Source organism: Orycteropus afer, unplaced genomic scaffold (genome assembly GCF_000298275.1).
Source record: "Orycteropus afer afer isolate SDZICR_OR568_19922 unplaced genomic scaffold, OryAfe1.0 scaffold00075, whole genome shotgun sequence".
In the NCBI taxonomy this organism is placed as follows: Eukaryota; Metazoa; Chordata; class Mammalia; order Tubulidentata; family Orycteropodidae; genus Orycteropus; species Orycteropus afer.
In genome coordinates this window covers 9780488-9803235 of record NW_006921662.1, presented here as the reverse complement: position 1 = coordinate 9803235, position 22748 = coordinate 9780488, and the positions used below count along the sequence as shown (strand labels likewise).

General features: G+C 38.9%; 1 protein-coding gene across 1 annotated transcript in view; it reads right to left on the bottom strand.

The window, feature by feature from the left end:
• The window catches only part of PPP1R12B (protein phosphatase 1 regulatory subunit 12B), a 322390-nt gene that overhangs the window by 98233 nt on the left and 201409 nt on the right, over nt 1-22748 (bottom strand). Inside the window, exons 17-19 of the mRNA XM_042780984.1 lie at nt 19068-19254; nt 18868-18980; nt 17691-17732 (exon numbers count right to left, since the gene is read on the bottom strand). Of these exons, the coding sequence (XP_042636918.1) occupies nt 17691-17732; nt 18868-18980; nt 19068-19254 (342 nt within the window). The remainder of the gene's footprint in view (nt 1-17690; nt 17733-18867; nt 18981-19067; nt 19255-22748) is intronic.

Below are 22748 nucleotides of genomic sequence, written 5' to 3'. Positions count from 1 at the left end.
AGATCCCACCATGGAGTTGATTGCCAGTCTCATCATGGGGAATAACTACCACCAGCTGCCCAGCCACTCAACCAGGCCCAGCCAAGTTGACACACAACTGAAAATCTGTATCATAAACAATCGACTCCAGTAATTCTTACTGACAAGTCTGAGGAAGACTATTATAGAAGCTTTACTTATTAGGTCATCATCATTGAAAATGGCTTGGTTTGCTGGCTATCAGTATCCAAACTTGCCCTTCACTCTAAGTCAAGGACTCTATAAAAGATTTAAAAGTTGCCCTAATAATATTTCATTAGTTTTATTCCAGAGCACTATATAGAGCCAGTGACCTAAGAGAGGCCTTCTCAAACAATATGAAGTCTGATTCTCCAGAAAGGATCTGGCTTTGTTTACTTAGGAAATAAATTCTGTCAACCCACACTCAATTTCTACTCCTGCTATAAATCTTACTATGACATATTAATGTTAGTTTCCATTATTTTTTTCTTAAAGTTGTCGAAGAATCAAAATTTGAGTTTTTCTTTCCAAAAATCCACTCCTCTTACCTATTATTTCAAGTAAACACAGAGTCAAAGCTTTGAAAATTTCTGTCACTCCCTCTGCAAACCCCACAAAAGTTCTCCTGCATATATTCAGTAGACTGAAAGTTGACAAGGCAAGAAGACTAATAAATTCCAAAAGCTACTCCTGACTAAGGAATTCAAATGACAACCAGCAATTAAAGTGAAGGACAGCAATTAACAGTTTTCTGACAGACATTCATACAGGAATCTGTGAGCCTTAAAGGCAAACTGACTTTTATGGTCATCATCTACAAAAAGCTGAATTTCTCAAATGTCTTTGATTACATATCCTCAAATCTGCAAACTTAGCTAACCTCAAAGAGAGGTCTTTGTGAGAAGGGATAAGATCAGGTGAGAAAAACAGATAGGGCCACACTGAAAAACCATTTTAGACATTCTCCTCAAAGGATAATGAGCTGAAAACAGAACAGAGAAACTGCATTTAAAATGACATGGAGGCAACTCCCCACTCCCTGCCCTCCACCTTCATTCAGGAAGCTTCACAGTTTGTTTCCTACAGCATGACCAAAACTCATTAATGCTTTTCCAAGAGAGAACAACGAACACATATCCCTCCAAACAGATGACCTCCCTTGCCCCTAAACTACTGCTGATGCTAAAGAACCAGGGGAATTGGAAAAAATGCTATATTATTGGAGAACTGCTTAGATGAAAGGAAAACTGACATTTGGAATCACGCTGATATCAGCAAACACTTCAGGAATCAATAACCTAGAGCAGGGGCTGGCATACTGGTCTGACCTGAGGGCCAAATCCAGGTTCACTGGCCTGTTTTTATAAAGAAAGTTTTATTGGAATATAGCTATGATCACTTGTTTATATAAATGTCTATGGCTACTTCCCCTTTATAACAGTAGAACTTGCCACAGACCATATGGCCTGCAGAGCCAAAAATATTTACTATCTGATCCTTTAAAAAAAAAATGGTTTGCTGACCCCGACCTAGAGCATTATGTGCCAAAGATGAAGACTCGGCTGGCCTGCTGCCATGGTTCCTCCCTTAATACATACTGCTGGAGAATAAGCTTAAACATTTTCCCTCTCTGTGGGCCTCAGAAGAGGCACAGCACTGGCCCTTCCACAACAGCCAGCAAGTCGCTATACCAGACATTTGGAGAAGTAAGAAACTCGGCATTAAGTCACAATAGACACGCCAATGATCCACCACCTTGGCATATCACTTTTCAAAGTCCCCCAACTACTAAGTACAATACTATCTTAGAGTATAAAATGTTCTATTTGGTGATATCCAAGCAAGTTATTTTTCTTCCCCTTAAAAGCTTCTATTACCTGAAAAAAATTTTCTGAAACGTAACAAGAGCAATATCGCCTTCCATGTAGGAGACCTAGGTTCAAGTCTCAGTCAATGCACCTCATGTTGCAGCCACCACTACCTTGTCTGTCAGTGAAGGTTTGAGTGTTGCTACGATGCTGAACAGGTTTCAGCAGAATTTCCAGACTAATATAACTAAGAAGAAAGGCCTGGCAATCTACTTCTGCAAATCACCCAATGAAAACTCTATGTATTATGGGTTCCAATTAAAATAATAGCCACTATAATGTCCGTGTTTTTAAAGAAAGGTTTTATTCAGGCTAACCGACTACAAGGAGCTGAAGTGCACTCCTAGGCTGCAGTCCTTATTCTCCCGTGGGACCAGAGTTATAAAGGTTAGAATCACTTCCTGACACGTGGAAATGGTTTTTTTTAACTCCTTATTTCAGAGACTCAGGACAGTGTTTTTCACAGGTGCATCCTGTTTATGGGGGGGAGGGGTGTTTTCCTCAGGTGCATCCTGTTTATGGGGGAGGGGTGTTTTTCTCAGGTGCATCTTGTTTATGGGGGGGAGGGGTGTTTTTCTCAGGTGCATCCTGTTTCAAGGGGGGGGTGAGGGGTGTTTTTCTCAGGTATATCCTGTTTATGGGGGAGGGGTGTTTTTCTCAAGTGCATCTTGTTTATGGGGTGAGAGGTGTTTTTCTCAGGTGCATCCTGTTTCAAGGAGGGGGGTGAGGGGTGTTTTTCTCAGGTGCATCCTGTTTATGGGGTGAGGGGTGTTTTCTCATGCTTTTCTCTGGTGCAGCTACCACATATGGATCACAGCAGTCAACTATCATGGGGAAGTCGCAAGATGGGGTGGTGTTCTGTTCCACTGTGTGTGGGGTCACCATGAGTCAGAGGCTGATTCGATGGTGGCTAAGCACAACAACACAGGCTCCAAGGCCATAATTAATATTTATTTTGAGGTATTAATATGCCAGCGGTTTTTTTAAAATATCCTTTATTTCCTCTCAGTAGCCAATAACATGAACATATTTTAGGGTGTCACAGTTCAGGTTGTAAGAAAATGTAAACACATATTTAATTATAAAAAAAGTCAAGCCTTTTTAAAATCACACACTCTGTTAAGGCACACCTGTGTGAATATTTATGTACCTTTAAAGGATACTGGAGCTCTGGTAGTGCAGTGCCTAAGGCACTTGACTGCTAACCAGAAGGCTGGTGGTTCAAACCCACCAGCCACTCCTTGGAAGGAACGTTGGGCAATCTACTTCTGTAGTGATACCGCCTTGGAAACCCAAAGTCGGATCACTATGAGTCGGGTCCAACTTGATGGCACATAACAACAACATTAAAGGATACCTGGGATGCAAAACTATGGTTTCTCTATGAAAGAAACTCATGCTGTTAAACAGCTGCTATCTGATTCTTGAACTTGCTTGATTGAAAACTGAGATGGACTAGAGAAAAATTAAAACTGGTAAATTGTGATTACTTATCTTTACATTTTTACACAAACTACCCTTTCTTTCAGATACTACCAAAACAACACTTTTAAGAGCAACATCTGTTAGTGCCTCAAGCTCAACATTTGTGCTGGGGCAAATCCATAACCACTCTATTTGCTCAAAAGGAGCTGCAAATCCAACACTATGCTTTCTACCTCAATCATGGGACTAGAACGCTGATATTAGCTAAGCCTAAGCCATGGTTAAGGCTCTCCAGCCATGCTATCAAAAGAAGAAATGTATACTTTTGTAACCAAGGTAACACTTATACTCTGACTCAAGGGGGAACAATTACTCCTGGAGGTTCTCTATGATCAAAGCCATCACAGTATGGACTACTTTGATAAAAGAGTTGAACCCAAGTGCTTTGAAGACAGCCTCAAGATTTCATCAAGGTAATGATGGGGTGGGTCCCAGAATTGCTCATACTGAAAATGATCCTTTTCTTAAGAATGTCATTATATGGTCTTGAATTTTTTTTTTTTTAAGCTTTGGAAAAATACCAAGAGGAAATTCACAAGAATGTTAACACTAATTTTGTCTGAATGGTAATAGGCATTTCCACCCCCGTTCTTTATAGCAGAAACAATATCTTGTTTATAACAAATATTTTCTAACACCCCACCTTTATACCCTGATACATAGCTATAAGACTCAACTAAAATCATAGAAAGTTAGTAATACAATATGAAGAAGAAATAATTTATAATAAAATATGGGTTTTTATGTGTAAATGCTTAAGCCCAATGACATTACACGGCATAATAAACTAGCCAAAGGCTTATGACCATCATAAAAAAAAAAAAACCTCACTGCTGACCCCTGTTTACTGGGTTTCCGAGGCACCCAGGCAGTATCACTACGGAAGTAGTGATTGCCCAACCTTCCTTCTGAGTGGCTGGTGGGTTTGAACCACCAGCCTTCTGGTTAGCAGTCATTATAATTATAGGGTCATTATAAAGGCAGAGGTCAAATGTAGATTTGAAGACTGCATTGTATAATGTTGTCATTATACAAATGGCATTGGGATCAATGATGAGTAAAACTAGGTACAATTTCCTCCAATTTACATGGTAATTGCACTTTTAGGGGAAAAAAAGAATTGATATGTAAAATCAAGTTTGGTTTTAGACTCAGAAAATAGGTTTTCATCTTCTATGACTGTGCAGTCAGACACCAAAAAGTCAAGTGAGCTAAAATAAATTTTTGTTGTTGTTACTGTTATATGGGATATTGGACGAAATTTAGCCCCCGACTATTAAATGTATGTAGAACATCTCCATCACTGTGACCCCTGAAAGTACCTTATTCATTTTTACAACCCTCTCCTGAAATGTTACTGCTTATAAGAACCACTGCTTTATACTTTTCTATACCTATTTTTTTATATAATGAAATATCTTACATTCTGTTACCATAGAAAAAAAATTTGAGCAGAATTTCAAGCTCTTCACTGTCCATCCAACAAAAGTACACAGGGCAACAGGTAGCTAACACAAACTAATTATCTTGAAGGCAGCTGGAAGGAAGAGAAGAAAGAAACAGGAAGAAAAAAGGGTCAAGAGGTTAACTATACTATCCTTCCTTAGTAGCTGATAAACCTGCATCTCTGGATAGGATGTTTGAGAGAAGCCCAAACAGATACCTTGAAGTGCTATTTATTCTATCTGTTAAGAGATTTCTGACTAAAGCAGAATTCACTGATGTAATGGGACAGTGCGTTTAAAAATTACAGGGTCTCAAAGGAATATATGTGAGCTTTGATTACTGAGATTTCCTTGGCAACAGCATGACTCAAAATTAATAGAGACCTTAAAAGGAAGATTCCAAAAGAAACTTTGTTCTTAAGATGGTTTATACAGCTTGGGCTAGAGCAACACACAAGTACGACCCATATATAGAAAATCAGAATCTGCAGTATTTTAAGAAACTGCAGTTGCAAAAGCAAGAGCTAATGTACAGTGAAAGGAAAGATCCTTCCAGGCCAAGGTGGAGTCAACCATTAGAGAAGATTGTTCAATATACACCAGATAAAAGGCTGCTTCCCCCACACAGAACTGGTTGGCTGCTATTTCTCCTCCTTGGGACGGCCCATTGTCATCAATTGTACAAATCTAGGACACTTGCTTTTCTACATGTGGAATGCCTGCCAATTCCTAGAGGCTGGCTAAAACAACTGCTCATAATAGCCATAGCTTATTAAACCTAGTTCTACTTCTTATATCCTTATAAGCATTATCAGGTTATCAATTTCTTAAACTTCTCCTTAAAAGCATTTTTATTCTGGGGTTAAACTGACTACTCTGCCCTTTTTCCCTCATCTACCTGAAGATAGAGAGATTACAGGGAGAAAAAATATCTTTTTATTATCCTTTCATTGTTAAACACAAAAGAGGCTTGTGGTTCTTATAAGGTATATTATTAAAAATAACAATGATACCTTACCACATAAATAACTAATTCCGATAGCTCACCTACCAAGTCTTTAAACTTAGTCAAACTGCTGTTCTATCTCAACAACGCAGTCTTGTCTGGGACATACCTTACCATATTAGGCAATCAGGCACCAGAGAGAGGGGAAAGCAAAACGGACCTAGGATTTTACCTAAAAGGAGAACAGCAAAGATACTGCCCAGTGGTGGAGAGTGGAAACAAAAAAAGCTGGATGCCTTCCAGCAGATAAAAGGGCTTTATAAGATTAAAAAATATTGCGTGTGAGACGAGAAAACATCCAGCAAACACCCAGAAGCAAAGCTGCAAAAACTTAAAGCAAGTAAGAAAAAGGGCTGTTATTTATTTGAAGAAAGAGGGTGGAGGCAAATAGCAAAGATCTATGAAACCAGACCATTCGGGAGGCAGCGGCGCACAAATGAAGGGGGTAATTTAGGCAGAAAATGAAAGTCTCAGAAATTTGCCAAAGAAATTTGTAGGGACTTGGTTTGATCAGGTACTCATTGAGTATGAACAAAATTTGAAACTTTAATCACTGTTCTTTCCCTTCCATCCATCTCTTTCCCCCTACTTCAGCAATCCCTATGAAAACTTATTCCTCAAAATTCCTCAGGTATGTGTCAGAAAAAGGCGTATGCTGGAATTATAGGGGAATCTGGGTATTTTTCTGACTCTTCAAATAAACTGTTCTTTAAGGACAAATTAATAAATAATTGTAAAATGTAAAAACAATGAAAATTTCCAAAAAAAAACCCTTATTTTCAACCAGACTTAGAAGCCTACTTAAAAAGAAAAAAAAAAAAAAACACTTATCATTGAGCCGTTTCCGATTCACAGTGACCACCGCTGGGTTTCTGAAGCTGTAAATCTTTACAAAAGTAGATCGGCCCATCTTCCTTTTGCAGAGCAGCTGGTGGGTTTGAACTGCTTTCATGGTTAGCACTCAAGTCCCTTATCCACTATGCCACCAGAGCTCCTTAGAAGACTATAGATTTGGAAAATAATTTGAATGGATCTCAATTACTTCTAACAAGTGAAATGTATTAACACATTATCCCCACTTTAGAGATGAGGATACTGATGCAGAGAGGTTAAGTAACTTATCCAAAGCAGTTAAGTGGCAGAGCTGGGGTTTGAACCCAGGGAGTCTAGCTCCTGGGTCTATACTCTTAACCACCATGCTATAATATTTGTCATAACAATATATGACATAAGATATATAACAGATACAAAGATTAAAAGATTCAACCAAAGGCAGTGTAACAGGCATGGACTGGGAATATAGCCAGATGCGCCTGGCAATTGATCTCCCTAGGCCTTAGTCATTCTTAAAATGAGAAGGCTAACTAGATGGACTTGAAAGTTTCTTTGAGCTCTAAAATCCCAAGTCTATAATTGCCATTCTAGCCATCACACAGCTAAATCAGATTTTAGTAATACAATTATACCTAGAAATAAAGGTCTGTCAAAGAAAACCTCTTCTTAACTAAAATGGAAGTGGTAGATTTTCAAAGATGTAACAGAGCTGAGGAAATTCGGAAACACAAAGAGGACTGAGAGGTGAATCCAGTTTTAGAAAAAAAAAAAAAAAAAAAAACTCATTTGTAAGCATGGATAATCAATAGAATTCCTCTGATGTAATAATAAGAACAGTCTTCAGACACTCAAACTTCAAAGCTCTCTTGAAGAGATTTGCAGAGAGGTGGCTTGGGGTGACTTTTTCAAAAGATGTCAGAGGATGCTCTGAGATATCAGCTCTCCATACCAACTGCATGGCTCTCTTATAAAAAGGCCAAGGAGATTTCACAGATAACCCCTATACAAGTTGAGGAAAAATGGTGAAACAACAAAACTACTTACTGCTCTGTGTTGTTTGATTTTGTTTTGAAGAAAGGGGAAAACTGCACTTAATTCTTAGAGTCAAATGCTGCTATTGTTGTGTGCCATCAAGTCGGACCTGACTCATGGCGACCCCTCCTTGGGTTTCCGAGGCTGTATCACTATGGAAGTAGATTGTCCCATCTTCCTTCCTAGGAGTGGCTGGTGGGTTTGAACCTCCAGCCTTCTGGTTAGCAGTCAAGTGCCTTATGCGCTATGCTACCAGAGCTCCTAGAGTCAAATGCTAGGACTCCTCAATTTCCTTTGCTCATTCTCCCTTCTGCTCATTTTTAACTTTGAAGAGCCCCTGGGCTCTGTCCTTGAGCCTTCCCTCTGTCTACATTCATTCTCTTGGGGATCTCACTGTGTCTCATGGTTTTAAATACAATCTTTATTTCTACTGAAATCCAAGTTTATACAAGCAGCCTGGACTTCTCATCTGAACTCCAGACTCCAAAGTCCAACTGTCCTCTTGGCTTTAACACATGAATGTCAGTCAGAATATTAAATGCGTTCTTGTTAGTTGCCATCAAGTTGGCTCCAATTCATGTTATTTTAACAGAATGAAATGGTGCCCAGGCCGGTGCCATCATCATGGTTGTTGGCATGTTTGTGTCCACTGTTGTGGCTACTGTATCAATCCATCTCACTGAGAGTTACCCTTGTTTTCAATGACCATCTACCAAACATGATGTCCTTTTCTTGCACTCGGTCTGTTCTGATGATGTGTCCAAAGAAAGCAAGCTGACGTCTCACCTTCCTCACTTCTAGGTAGCACTCCCGTTAACATTTCTAAAACCAAAACCACACCCCTGTTCTTCCCCTACTAAATCTATTCATCTCAATGTCTTCCCCAGTTAATGAAAACTATCTCAGTTAATGAAAACTTCATCTTTTCAGTTGTCTCAGGCTAAATGTCTTGGTGTCAACCTTAGCCCCTGTTTCTCTCAACTTATATCAATCCAATAGCCAATCTTGTTGGTTCTATCTTCAAAATAGACCCCGAACATATTGTCAGTTATCTTTACTGTCTGGTATCATTCTGGTCTAAACCACCATCAGTTTTTCTCTGTATTACTGCTTCCTGTCTGATGTTCCTGCTTCTACTCATGTCCCCTTATATTCTCAGAATAGCAGCCAGAATAGCTCTTAAAAATATAAGTATAATCATACCACTGTTCTGTTCAAAATTCAACAATAGCTAGTCACTCACTCAGGTCAAAAGTGAATGACTTATTAAGTCTATGTCATCTTACCCTCTTGCTCATCTGCTCCAGCCACACCCCTCTCTTCACTGGTTCTCAAGCATACTGGGTACACTCCTGCCTGGGGTCTCTGCAACTGCTATTCCCTCTGGCAGTAACGCTGCATACCCTTATATATCCACATGGTACCTCCCCTCACTTCCTTTTAAGTCTAGGCTCAAATAATACTTTCTCAGTGAAGACTGTGCTGACCACTCTACTTATAATGGCAAACCTATATAATCTTGCTGCTTCTATTTTTTTTAACCCTCTTCTATACAGTTTTCCATAAACTTACCATCTTTAAGCATACTATATACTTTATACATTTATTATATTTATTGTCTACCTCTCTCATTAGAATGTAAACTTCATAATAGCAGAGCTTTTTGCCAATTTTGTTCATTGTTGCATCTCCAGGCACTTAAATTCCTGTTGAAAGAACAAATGGAAGGAGCTTATAAAGGGGAAGACAGGACAAAATGGGAAATGTATTAAGTGACTTTTATTATCAGAGACATTTCTGGGGCCAGGTGGCTTCCAAGGCAAATTTTATTTTCTGCTAAATCTAAGTTCAAAATTAAGTTTTGCCATTAAATTTCAGTTTTTTTTTTTCCTTTTATTTAGTTTGAAAATTTTACATTTAATTGATCATCCCTCTTAGAATACTTTTATAACAGATCTCTGAACTAGCATGCCACTGGTTATCTAAGGTAGGTATCTTGATATCCATGAATCAGTAATTCCTTAACAATGTCTTTTTTAGCAGTGCATTTTGAAGGTTGATTAGTAATCCAGATCTACTGGTTCCATTCTGGACTGGGGCAGGTACACTAACTTTGAGGGGAAAGTTTTAGTGATGTTGTTCAGACTGAGTGCTGCCTGATTTGGCTAAAAGCAACAGGAACTGTAGGGGGAAAAAAGCATTTTCCTAACTAAAGTATGGAAATTCTTACTTCAGTAGCAGAATGTGAAGCTCTACACAATGAATATTAACACTCTGAGTAGGTCCGGTGTAGTAAATTACATAGTGTGGCTTTTCTAGCCATAAGTCTTTGTAAACTCCATGGTGGAATTTGCCATGAGCAACTGAGTAGCTCCTGATTGTTAAAGTTATCCACCTGTGGTATTTCTGTTGAGTGTGTTGTTGTTGTTGTTATGTGCTATCGAGTCAAACCCGACCCATAGCGACCCCTCCTTGGGTTTCCAAGGCAGTATCACTACGGAAGTAGATTGCCCCATCTTCCTTCCGAGGAGTGGCTGGTGGGTTTGGACCGCCAGCCTTTTGGTTAGCAGTCAAGTGCCTTAGCCACTATGCTTCAGTGTAGCACCAAGTAATTTTCTGGGAAGTTCACTCTCTCTCAGGTGTATAGAATTCTGATGTTGAGATTGGTTAGTCTGGCCACTCTGCCAAGTTCAAAAAGGAGCCCTCTTAGAGGCAGAGGGAGTCTCTCTGACTGCTGGCTGAGAAAGACGTGCTGCTGAAAGAATGTGCTCCTGAGAGACACATGCTGCTGAGAAAGAGACACCAAGAGACATGCACTGCTGAGAAAAAGCCACTGAGAGACATGCATTGCTGAGAGAAAGACACTGAGAGATGTACACTGCTGGGAGAGAGACTGAGAGACTGCGGGCTGAGAGAGACTGAGCATGTTCCTGAACTTGAACTGTATGTAGCCTGTTGCTTCCCTAATAACCCCCATAATCTGTGAGTTCTGTGTGGCCACTGCAGCAAATTATTGAACCCAGCGGAGAGGGGGGTGGGTGCTGCAGGAGGAACGGTTAGTGTCAGAGTTGGTGAAAGGGCTGGAGGGAGGCAGCATGTCTGACCTAGCAGGGATAAGCCTTGGGCTACTGATGGTAATTCTGTCTTCCTCTTGTGGGGTTAGAGGAGGTCAGAAGATGAGGCCTCCCTGCCCCTTTGGCAGTAGGCTTTTAAGGTGTCCTTCAAGAAGATGCTCCTTCATTTAAGCAGGTGAGATGCAGTAGCAAGTCAATTCAAATGTGTAACTTGCTGAGTAAAAAATCCAAATGGATAAACAGAATGGAAAAGGATGCAAGCCTTAATCTGGGGTCTCCTCCATTGCAATCAAATAAAAAGTTCCCTGATGCAGGGTACAGGGTGCTCATCTAGCAGAGCTTGTATGGCCCCAAACAATTCTTTACTTCCCTAGGCCTCAGTGCGAGCTCTGGTAGTGTACTGCCTAAGGGACTTGACTGCTAACCAGAAGGCTGGCAGTTCAAACCCACCAGTCACTCCTTGGAAGGAAGGTTGGGCAATGTATTTCCGTAGAGATACTGCCTCGGAAACCCAAGGAGGGGTTGCTATGAGTTGGGTCCGACTCGACGGCACATAACAACAACAACAGGCCTCAGTTTTCTTAACTGTATAATGAGGTTCCAAAACCAAATTATCTTTAAATTCCCTTCTAAATCTAAGATACTAAAAGTTGGAGGACAGGTAACTATACTATATTGAACTGGGTTCTTAAAAAAATTTTTTTAAAACAAAAGTAATTTGTCTTTTGCTTAGCTTCTTTAAAGTACCATTCTGCAAGTTCACCATCTTTTCTGTTGACCACTTGTGCCCTCTAGTGATTAAATTCAATTATACATCAGATTGGCTGGAGAAATAGTCTGCTCCAAAGGAGTAAATCCTTAATATGGGGGAAGGCAGTAAGAATATAGTAGATAAAGCTCAATATTAAACAAAAGGAAGACAGACCAAAGATGTGAGTAAAAAAGGCAAAAAGAACCCAAATGGCCATCACCTTCTGTACTGTGCCTATAACTGGCCCTTATAGAACAAATATTCTGTGAAATTACTACTAGTTAAAAAAAAAAAAAAAAAATCACACTCCTGAATATAAAACCATTTTCAAGTATGACTGGAAGAACCTTCTTTCTCACATTAAGATTCAGATTCATTTTCTTTTTCACTTAGTAAGACAAAGAATATATTAAGACTTCTGTCACATACTTAATGAAATGACTAGACAAAATTGCTTCAAACACATCTGTCAAAGGGGTGCTAAGACTTCAAATTATGTATTCATTGTCAGTCTCACTGGCTCATGAATTTACCAGTGGAGGATGTATTTTGACTAAAACCATGCACTATGCTGGGTTTAAGCAAAGTCCTCAGCATTCTAAGCACTGTTCCCCAGTGTAACCAGCAATGTATGTGTGGTTTCTCCTCTATCACAGACTCTGTTGATAACAAATACCAGGGCCACTCCTGGTCATAAATCCTATCTGCATATAAATGTTGGCTATATTTTCTACCTTAGGTACATTAAGGGGGAAAAAAAAGGGAGGGGGGAAATAAACTTCAATGATGTTAACAGATAGTTAAGTTAAGGAACAGAAAGATCTTCTTAACCATGCAGTTGTTACTGATATTTGTGAGACAGATTAAAGACTCTTCTTTGGACATCTTTAAGAAGAGAGAAAAAAATTATATGTTCAGAATCATTCTAGCTCTAACTCTGACTGCAGGTATAAGATAGAATAACCACTGAAGTTTCTTTTCTCTTAAAATGAGGTATTATTACTGAATGATTCCATCTATATGAAGTTCAAGAACAGATAGTACTAATCTTTGGTGACAGCTCTAATCTATCGTTTGTTCCTACTGGGTGGGACAGGGGATTGACTGGAAAGGGGCATGAGGGAACCTTCTAAGAGTGACAGAAAAGTTCTACATCTTGATTTGGGTCGTGGTTATACTCAAGGATACAACTGTCAAAACTCATAAAATAGTACATCAAGCAACCAAACCAAACCTACTGCATCAAGTTGATTCCAACTCATAGTTAATCTAGATCTGTGTATTTTATTGATTGTAAATTATATCTCAGCTTAAAAAATCGGATTTCAGAGTACTGGGGAGAATTAACATAAAAAAAAAAAAAAAAAAAAGATGCCATCAGCCTTAAGAAGCAAGCCAAGAGAGAAAAGGAAGCTGATGTGACCACAAAAGCAAAAGCCATTTTGGTGAACCATAAAACCAGAAAAGAAATGAATGCCTGGCTCCTCAGCAGTATCCGTGCTAATCAGCTAAACAGCACCATTTCAACAGAATGCATTCTTTCGGCTGACTCATCTGCGCTGTGAGCCGAGTCAATTCTGCTGCCTGATGGATGGACTTGGAGATGATGGAGAGAGTGGTCATCAGATACTGCTGAGTGTCGTAAAGTAGAATGGCAGCAATTTACTCTGGGCCACGACCAGCACTGCTGCTCTGTGGGCCATACGGATAATGTCATCATGCCTGCTAGTGTTAGAAGAGAGTGCTCAGGGGGAGGAAAATAGGTAATAGTTTTACTGAAATAAACTGGAGCATAAGGCTTTTTTTTTAAAAAAAATGCCTCACCCTGTGCTGACCTGCAATGAGTTTTCCCTTCTACACTGTTGGCTGGACTGGAAACTGACATTTGGAATATGCTTTGTACCTACCCTGGCTTGCCTGCATACATTCAAAGTTACCAGTCCAGAGATAATAGGTAGTTTATACTTTTCTTAGACTCACATTGGAGTCTGTCTCACATATGGTAAACACTAGCAGATGCCTCAAGTAACTGGATGAGTGGAATATTTTTCAGCTTAATAAATGAATTTTGTGCCAATCCTCAGCAGTCTCTGCTTTTCCTCACCTATCAGAAAGTCTTTACTGTAATTTTAAGTCAGTGGTGCTAAAATGAAATTCTCTGGGAAGTATCAAGATCCTCTTAATTTTCCTTAGTTGGCGCCCTAGGGTAGGATTTTCCAATGCCAATGCTAAAGTGGCAGGGAGGCAGTATCTTTTGATCTCCTCTAACTACACAATAAGAAGACAGAATCACCATCAGCAGCCCAAGGGCTATTCCTATGGGGCCAGACATGCCGCCACCCTCCAGCCCTTTTACTAACCTTGACACCAACCATCTCTCCTGCAACACCTACCCCCTCTTTGCTGGGTTCAGTAATTTGCTGCAATGGCCACACAGAACTCACAGATTATGGGGTTAATTAGGAAAACATTAGGCTACAACTCAAGTTCAGGGACATGCTCAGGATACAGTTCTTCAATCAAGACAGTGTCCCCTCTGCTGTGCTCTTAGACATGACTCTCTGGCCCTTGGCCTCTTGGCCTGGCCTCTGCCTCTGTGGGCCAGGTAAGTTTGCTGCTCTGTTCCATGCCTCGTTTCCACTGCTGCCATGTCTCAGTCAGGCATCTCTCTCAGCCAGGCATCTCTCTCAACCGGCAGTGAGACTCTCTCCCTCTGCCTCTAGAAGGGCTCATTTTAAGCCTAGCAGAGTGGCAAAACCAACCAGTCCCAACATCAGAGTTCTATACACCTGAGAGAGAACAAACTTCCCCAGAAGATTACTTTGTGCTGCACTAACAGAAATACCCCAGGTGGATGACTTTAACAATCAGGAGTTTAAAAGTAGCTGCTCAGTTGCTCACAGCAAATTCCACCACGGAGTTAATTGCCAGTCTCATTATAGGAAATAACTACTACCAGCTGCCCAGTCAATTTGACACATATTTGCATGGTCCCACTCAGTAATCCAATGGAAGTTACAAAGACTATGGCTAGAAAAGCCATACCATACAAGTCACTACATTGCAGCCAAGTAGTTTAGAAAGGTAAAGACAAAGATTTTTTACTGACAAAAGGCATTCATGACAACAAAACCTTCCTTGTCATAATTCTCTTTATAGATTAAATGGCACATATACCCCTCCAGAAGCCTGGTGGTGCAGTGCTTAAGTGAGCTGTTAAAGTGGTTTGAACCCACCAGCCACTTTGTGGTAGAAAAATGTAGCTGGCAGTCAGCTCCTGTAAAAATTGGAAACCCTATAGGGCAGTTTTACTCTGTCCTATAGGGTTGCTGTAAGTAAAGGTGACTGGATGGGAACAAGTTTAGGGTTTGGCTACCTCTCTAGGGATTATGGTCCGTTTTAATTCTCTGTCATCTATTACGCAGATTCTTTATCTAGAGATCTAAAAGCCTTTCTAATCTAAGCCCCTTGAAGGATCTAAGAGTTGTTATTTGTATCCCTCCCCCTGGGCAAGGGAACCTCTATACTGGTATTTTCACACAACACAACTCATCTTACAAACAGCCCCAGCTTTAATCAAGGGTAGACAATTCTCATCTATGTCACCATTAGTCATTATGGGCATGTTTTATCAGAAGGCCACTGTTGATGGTTTTGGGTTTTGACCAAAATACAGGCAGGCCAATGACACAATGTACGATTTCTATTTCTTCTGCTAAAAATGAGTTAGTTGTTTATTTTCAGTATGGGTTATTAAATTCATCCTGAGAGAGTGAAAAACAAGCTATTCACTGAGTGAATATCTTCAGAAATATAAATCCAACAAAAATCTAGTAACCAAAATATATATGAAACTTTGAAAACTTAACAACAAAAAGACAAATAAACCAATCATAAAATGGGCAAAGGACTTGAATAGACATTTCATGAAAGAAGACATTCAAATGGCCACAAAACAAATCAAAAGATGCTCAACACCATTAGTCATCAGAGAGATGCAAATAAAAACCACAATGAGACACCATTTCACTCCTACTAGGAGAAACCCCAGAAAATGACAAATGTTAGCAAAGATGTGGGGAAACTGGAACCCTCATCAATTGCTAGTGGGATTGCAAATGGTGCATCCATTGTGGAAAACAGTATGGTGGTTCCTTAAAAAACTAAAAATACGATTACCATATGACCCAGCAATTCCACTTCTAGGTATATACCCAAAAGATATGAAAGCAGAGACTCAAACAGTCTTGTACACTAATGTTCACTGCAGCACTTTCACAATAGCTTCAAGGTGGAAACAACTTAAATGCCCATGAGCAGATGAATGGACAAACAAAATGTGGCACACACATATTATGGAATATTACTTAGTCAGCAGGAGAAATGAAGTCTTGATACAGGCTACAATATGGATGGAACTGGAAGACATGCTGAATGAAATAAGTCAATCACAAAAGGATAAATAGTATATGATCTCACATAAAAAGACAGGAAAAGGCAAATATATAGGGACAAGAGGAAGGGGGAGAAGGGGTGGTTAACAGTAATGGAAATACTGCACTGATTAGAAGTTGTGTGATAGATATATTTATAATGATGACAGAACAACAACAAAAAAAGTAGCTGCCAAGGCTGCTTATGTACAACCAAAAACTTCATGCAATTTGATTTCTTGGTTTGGAGGTATAGGGTCATGGTTTCATGGGACATTTCAGTTAGTTGGCCTAGTAACATGTTTAATGCTTCTGCTCTACCTCCTAGTTTGACATGAACTGCCTGGAGTCTTAAAAGCTCACAAGGAGCCACCCAAGGTACAATTGGTCTCTCTTCTCCTGGATGTTGGTTCAGAGGAAGAACAGAGTCAGGAATAGGAGGATGATATGGAATGTGTAGCTAACTGTCTCCATGAAGAACTGCCTCCTTTGCCATAAGCCCAGAAGAACTGGATGATGTCCACTTACCAAAGATTCCACAGAAGAATCCTGATCAAAAGGGGAAAATACAGAACAATTTCAAATTCTTACGGACAATGTGGAACCATGAAGGCTGGATGAATCCCTGCAACTACTGCCCTGAGATATTCTTTAAACCTTCATTCCAAAATAGTCCCTGAAGTACTCTAAAAACCAAATAACAGTTTAGCTTAACCAGTAAAAAACGTTTGTCTTGTGCATTATGCTTTTTTAAGAACTATCTATGTGGGATCAAACTGACAACAGCAACTCGCAAGATTTGGTAGGAACCTTGGTGGGCAATGAATTTATGTTAATGGGGGAGGAAAAACTCTGAAAAGGAGGGTGAGGATGGTTACACAATTCGAAGAACGCAATCACTGTCACTAGGTTGCATATGTAGAAACTGCTGAATTGGTGTAAATTTTACTGTGTATATTCTCAACAACAAGAACAAAATACAAAAAGAGAAAAAAAAAATCTATTTTGAGACCATTCTTTTAATAAACTGTAGGGTGCAAAAAAGGCCATCTTTTTATATAATTCCAAATAGAGATGTAGATGCTCTCTCAATTCACTTAGTGAAAATCAAATCCCTTCTTTCTCACAAAATAATATTAATAAGAAAGCTAATAACTTTTTATAACCTTTGAATGGCTTATAGGAACCTGGAGTATTTTCAGAAAAGCTGGGCCCAGGCCTTTCAATGCAGAGAAGAGTCAGATGCCAGGTCTTAAGGGGTCTGAGTTATATAAGAGGCCAGGTGTTTAACCTCATTTCAAAGTCAAATATAAATGACTTTTAGATTGTCTGATGTTTTACACTAAGCCACATTTATGTTCCTCTCTATTAGTATAGATCCATAAGGGAAATACTATCTCTCTTCATTTTTCTTTCAAATATTTCAAAATACTTTATATAATCCAATAATATACCCACAGGAGAAAAAAAGAAGACAGATCTTGTAATTGTGTTAGAGATAGGCAGCAGAAATAGAGAAATGTAAGAAATTTGCTCAAGACCATAGGCATTGTTATACCACATAAGAAAATAGTATCATCAACTAACACCTGCCATATATCTATCTCAGAGCAATGTCTGTCTCCAAACTTCCCCTCAACCTGACGTAGTCATTAGTCCACTGAGCAATCTGCATAGAGACTGTTCTTTCCTCTATTAAAATTGTATGCACAAGAGCAAGGCTGAGCCCTAAAAGGACATGCCTCACTGGCTTGTCACTTACCAGTGCCTTTTTCACCTCTTCAGGAACATCAGTTTCATCCTCCTGAAAAGAAAGGAGGAAGAGAAACAAGAGAAAAATACTCACAGACATCCTTGAAAGCAATAAGGTCAGCTCCCATCAGTTAAGCATCTTGACATTTCAAACATAAGAAACGAGATGCTCTGTTACTATTCTTTTAACAGCTATCATAGGCAGGCAGGTTGGGAACATCACTTGTAGTCAAAAATGTCAAAGGAACCACAGTTGGACAAAAGGTACCCTCAAGAAAGAAAGATTTTATTTCATCTCTGTCAACAATGATCAGTCTATTTGGCCCTATAACAATTAAGTACTTTTATCTAAAGAATAGTTTCTAATAGATGACTACTAGTGTCTTTTTTTCTTGTTTCATTGAATGGTTTATCTAATTTTGGAGTGAGCCATTGGTAACCAGAGATCTTTGTTCAAGTTAATTGGCTGCTTGATTTTCAAAATGCCAGTAACAAGGTTGAATGAGGAACGTATAAAACAAGATTATGGAGGAGAGTGAATTAAAGTACTGTTTATAGTCAGTAAACATTGGTGTACCTGTCTTCAATTCAAAGCCAAAGTCAATCTGTGTTTTACGTTTTTTTTCCTCCAAAAAGAGTAAAATTGAGTCAAATAAATTTGTGTCAGAGATTTTAAGTTCTCTGAAAACTTCATAGCTCTTAAATATTAATCCCTGTTTATATGAGATACTCAGATATCATGGACTAATAGCTTGACTTTCAGGGACTAAGGAGGACTGCTAAAACTTGACAAGCTTATTCATTTATTATATTTTTTTCCATAGTTGTAAATTTCCATTTTTTTTTTCATTCTTCATCAATCATTTACTGAGTGCTTACTATGTGCTTGGCACTGTTCTAGGCACTGGGCATCAAGCAGGAATATACCATATGAGTCCCACACTAGTTGGGTCTTTCTATTCTTTTCCTCAGTAATATTTCTTGACAATCTGCAAGACTCATGGCACCAATGGGGACTCTTTCTTTTTTTAAATTAAAGCAAGTGCTATTTTTCATTGCTTAAAAAAATAATGAGTGCACAATTTATATAGGAGTCCGGTATATTGCATATATTTCCTTAAAATTCAACAGAGAGGACAGCAGCCAAGGGTGAGGTGATATACCCCAGCACATACTCACACACTTACATCATTTGTCCAGAAGTTGATGCCTGTGCCTCTTCGCCGTTCCTTGGGCCGCCTCCTGTCTCGGATGGACAGCCTATTGGAGGACTGATTATCTATATCTGCTTCTTCGCTCTCTGGCCAGAGATAAAACAAGAATGGGTCTTAAGGAAATGGGGTACATGCACTGGGGATGGACCTGCATTTTATGAAGCTCTACATACCATTTTTGTCCATTTCCTTTGCAGTGTTTGTGGCAGTCTCTGAATTCTCAGAATCAGGGACTGAAGACCTACTACTTGTCCGTAGCAGATGGGAACTGGTATAGAGTGAGGGTCTTGATGCAGAGGGAGATACTGGTGTTGTGGGTTTGTCTGCCTTAGGTGGACACCTCAGGCGACGATAGACAGGCTGGAAATAATGCACAGGATGAGATGTTAGAGGTCAAATCCAACCAAATGAGAAGCAGAGCAGCTGCATTCAAAAAGGGCTTTTTTCTATGTCAAGAGGTTTATTTGTAGTAGAGGCTCAATAAACAGTTATTGAACTGGAATAAAGTCTATTAACCAGAAAGGAAATAGCTTCTGAACTGCTACTCTGATAATATCATCACGCTGGTAGCAGTCCAGGTAAATCATTCCTAAACTGATCAAGGGGCAACTAGATAGCATTAACCTTGTTAGTAAAAGTCTTTTGATGCTGGGAATAAAATAGGGAGAATGATGGCCCTTTTAAGATAAACAGCCAAAGTCAAAGTTTATGTAGGAAAATCAAAAGCTCAGGAATATGAAGCAGCAGAATGTAGGAGCTGTATGAGAACACATAGTACAACTGAGCATTTGCTCTGTTTCTGAGTATTCTGCTATCCTGCCATAACCATGCTTGTTCAAACTTTTATTTTTTCCTGAGACTTAGGACAGATAGAGCCTCATGATAAGCTTTAACTTGGTTCATTAAAGACATAGAGAATTCTTATTATGCATTAAGTTTACAGCAAAGAAATTACATATTCTTGATTTTAAATTATATAGACACAATAAAATATAAGCTTTGAAGTCAGAAAGAACTGGATTCTAATTCTAGTTTCAGCACTTATTAGCTGTGTGACCTTAAACAAATTATTTAAAGTCTCTAAGCCTCAGCTTCCTCATCTGTAACAGAGGGACATCTTCCACAGAGAGGGTTCTGAGGATTAAATGAGATAATGTATGTTAGGCACTTAGAACAATACCTGGTAATAAACTAAACTAAACAAAACTCCAAATCTGTTGCTGTCAAATCAATACTGACTCATGGAGACCATACCTGGTAATAAGTATTCAGTAAATAATAACTGATAAACAAAATAACAATAGAACTTTAGTTTATGGAGTTTTACCATTCAGAGTTAAAGCAAGAAGGTAGTTTCTTTATTCTATAACTGTGGTGACCATAAAATTTATTACTCAGTTCTGAGAGTGAAAAGGAGTGGTACTGATAACTGCACAAGAGCAACTGGTATAATAACAAAATGACATCAATCAATTCATTGTTGTTTTTATTGTTATGTGCCGTCAAATTGGACCCATCAATTCATCCTTGTCTAAAATTATACTGAATGTAAATGGATTAAATGCACCACTCAAGAGACAGAGAGCTGCAGACTGGATGAGAAAATATGACCCATCAATATGCTGTCTATAGGAGACTCATCTTAGAGACACAAAGACAAAAAACAGACATATCAAAGGCTGGAAAAAGATGTATCAAGCAAACAGCAATCAAAAAAGAGCAAGAGTGGCAATATTAATTTCTGATAAAACTGACTTTAAGACAAAAACCAAAGAGACAAGGAAGTATATTATATAATGATTAAAGGATCAGTTGAACAAGAGGATATAACTATAATTAATATTTATATACCCAGTGAAAGAGCCCAAACACATAAATCAGACTTTAACAGAATTGAAAAAACATTAAATGACTTCACAGTAACAGCAGGAGACTTTAATACACCACTTTCAATCAAAGATAGAACAACGGGAAAGATACTCAACAAAGATCCAAAAGAACTAAACAATACAATCAACCAACTTGACCTTACAGACATCTACAGAACATTTTACCCAAGAACAGTACAATACATATTCTTTTCCAATACATATGGAACATTCTCCAGGATAGACCACACGTTAGGCCACAAAGCAAGCCTCAATAAATTTAAAAACAATAAAATATGGCAAACCATCTTCTCAGATCACAGTGCTATAAAATTAGAAATCAACACTAGGAAGATCAATGCCAAAAGAGTAAACACATGGAAATTGAATAACACCCTCCTTAAAAATAACTGGGTAACAGAAGAAATAAAAAATGAAATTAAAAAATTCTTTGAATCAAATGAGAATGAAAGTACAACATACCAAAATCTTTGGGATACAGCAAAAACTGTGATCAGAGTGCAATTTATATCAATGGATACACATATCAAAAAAGAAGAAAGAGCCCAAATCAACACCTTAACACAGCAACTCCAACAATTAGAAAAAGAGCAAAAAAAAAAAAAAAAAGAGGGAGAGACTACAGTGACCAGAAAAAAAAGAAATAATAAAGATTAAAGCAGAAATAAATGAAACAGGAAAGAGAAAGACAACAGAAAAAAATCTACAAGACTAGAAGTTGGTTCTTTGAAAAGACTAATAAAATTGACAAACCACTGGCAAACATAACAAAGGAAAAGGAGAAGATGCAAATAACATGAATAAGAAATGAAATGGGTGATGTCACAAGAAAACCAACAGATATAAAAAGAGTATCAAGATACTATGAAGAACTGTACTCCAATAAAATTGAAAACCTAGAAGAAATGGATAGATTTCTAGAAACACACTACTTACCTAAATGAACAAAGACTAAGGTAGAAAATCTGAACACATGCATAACAAAAGAGAAATAGAACAGGTCATAAAAAAATTACTAACAATAAAAAGACCTGGCCCAGATGGTTTCACTGGAGAATGCTATCAATCAGAGAAGAACTGACACCAATCCTACTCAAACTATTCCAGAACATAGAAAATAATAGAATCCTCTCAAATTCATTTAATGAAGCAAGCATAACCCTGATACTAAAACCAGGCAAAAACACCAGTAAATTAAAAAAATCAAACTCACTGCCATCAAGTTGATTCTGACTGATAGAGACCCCCTTTAGGTTTCCGAGGCAGTAAATCTTTATGGAAGTAAATTGCCCAGTCTTCCTTCTGTGGAGTGACTGGTGGGTTTGAACCGCCAACCTTCTGGTTAGCAGTCAAATGCCTCAGGTAGTATGCCACCAGAGCTCTAAGACACCACTAGAAAGGAAAATTACAGACCAATATCCCTGATGAATGTTGTTGTTGTTAGGTGCTGTTGAGTCGTGTCAGACTCATAGCGACCCTATACACAGAACGAAACACCACTTGGTTCCATGCCAGCTCCATGATCCTTGCTATACTTGAGCCCATTGCCGCTGCCACTGTGTCAATCCACCTCATTGAGGGCCTTCCCCTATTTCGTCGACCCTTCACTTTACCGAGCATGACATCCTTATCCAGGAAATGGTACCTTCTAACAACACGACCAAACTAGGTGAGACAAGTCTGGCCATTCTTGCTTCCAAGGAGCATTCTGGCTACATTTCCTCCAGGACAGATCTGTTAGTTCTTTTAGCAGTCCATGGTACTTTCAGCATTCTTCACCAGCAGCACAACTCAAAAACATCAATTCTTCTTCAGTCTTCCTTATTCATTGTCCAGCTCTCACATGCATACGAGGCAATTGAAAATATCATGGCTTGTGTCAGGCAAACCTCAGTCCTCAAGGAGACACCCTTGCTCCTTGGCAATTGAGGAGGTCCTTTGCAGCCAACTTGCCCAGTGTTATAC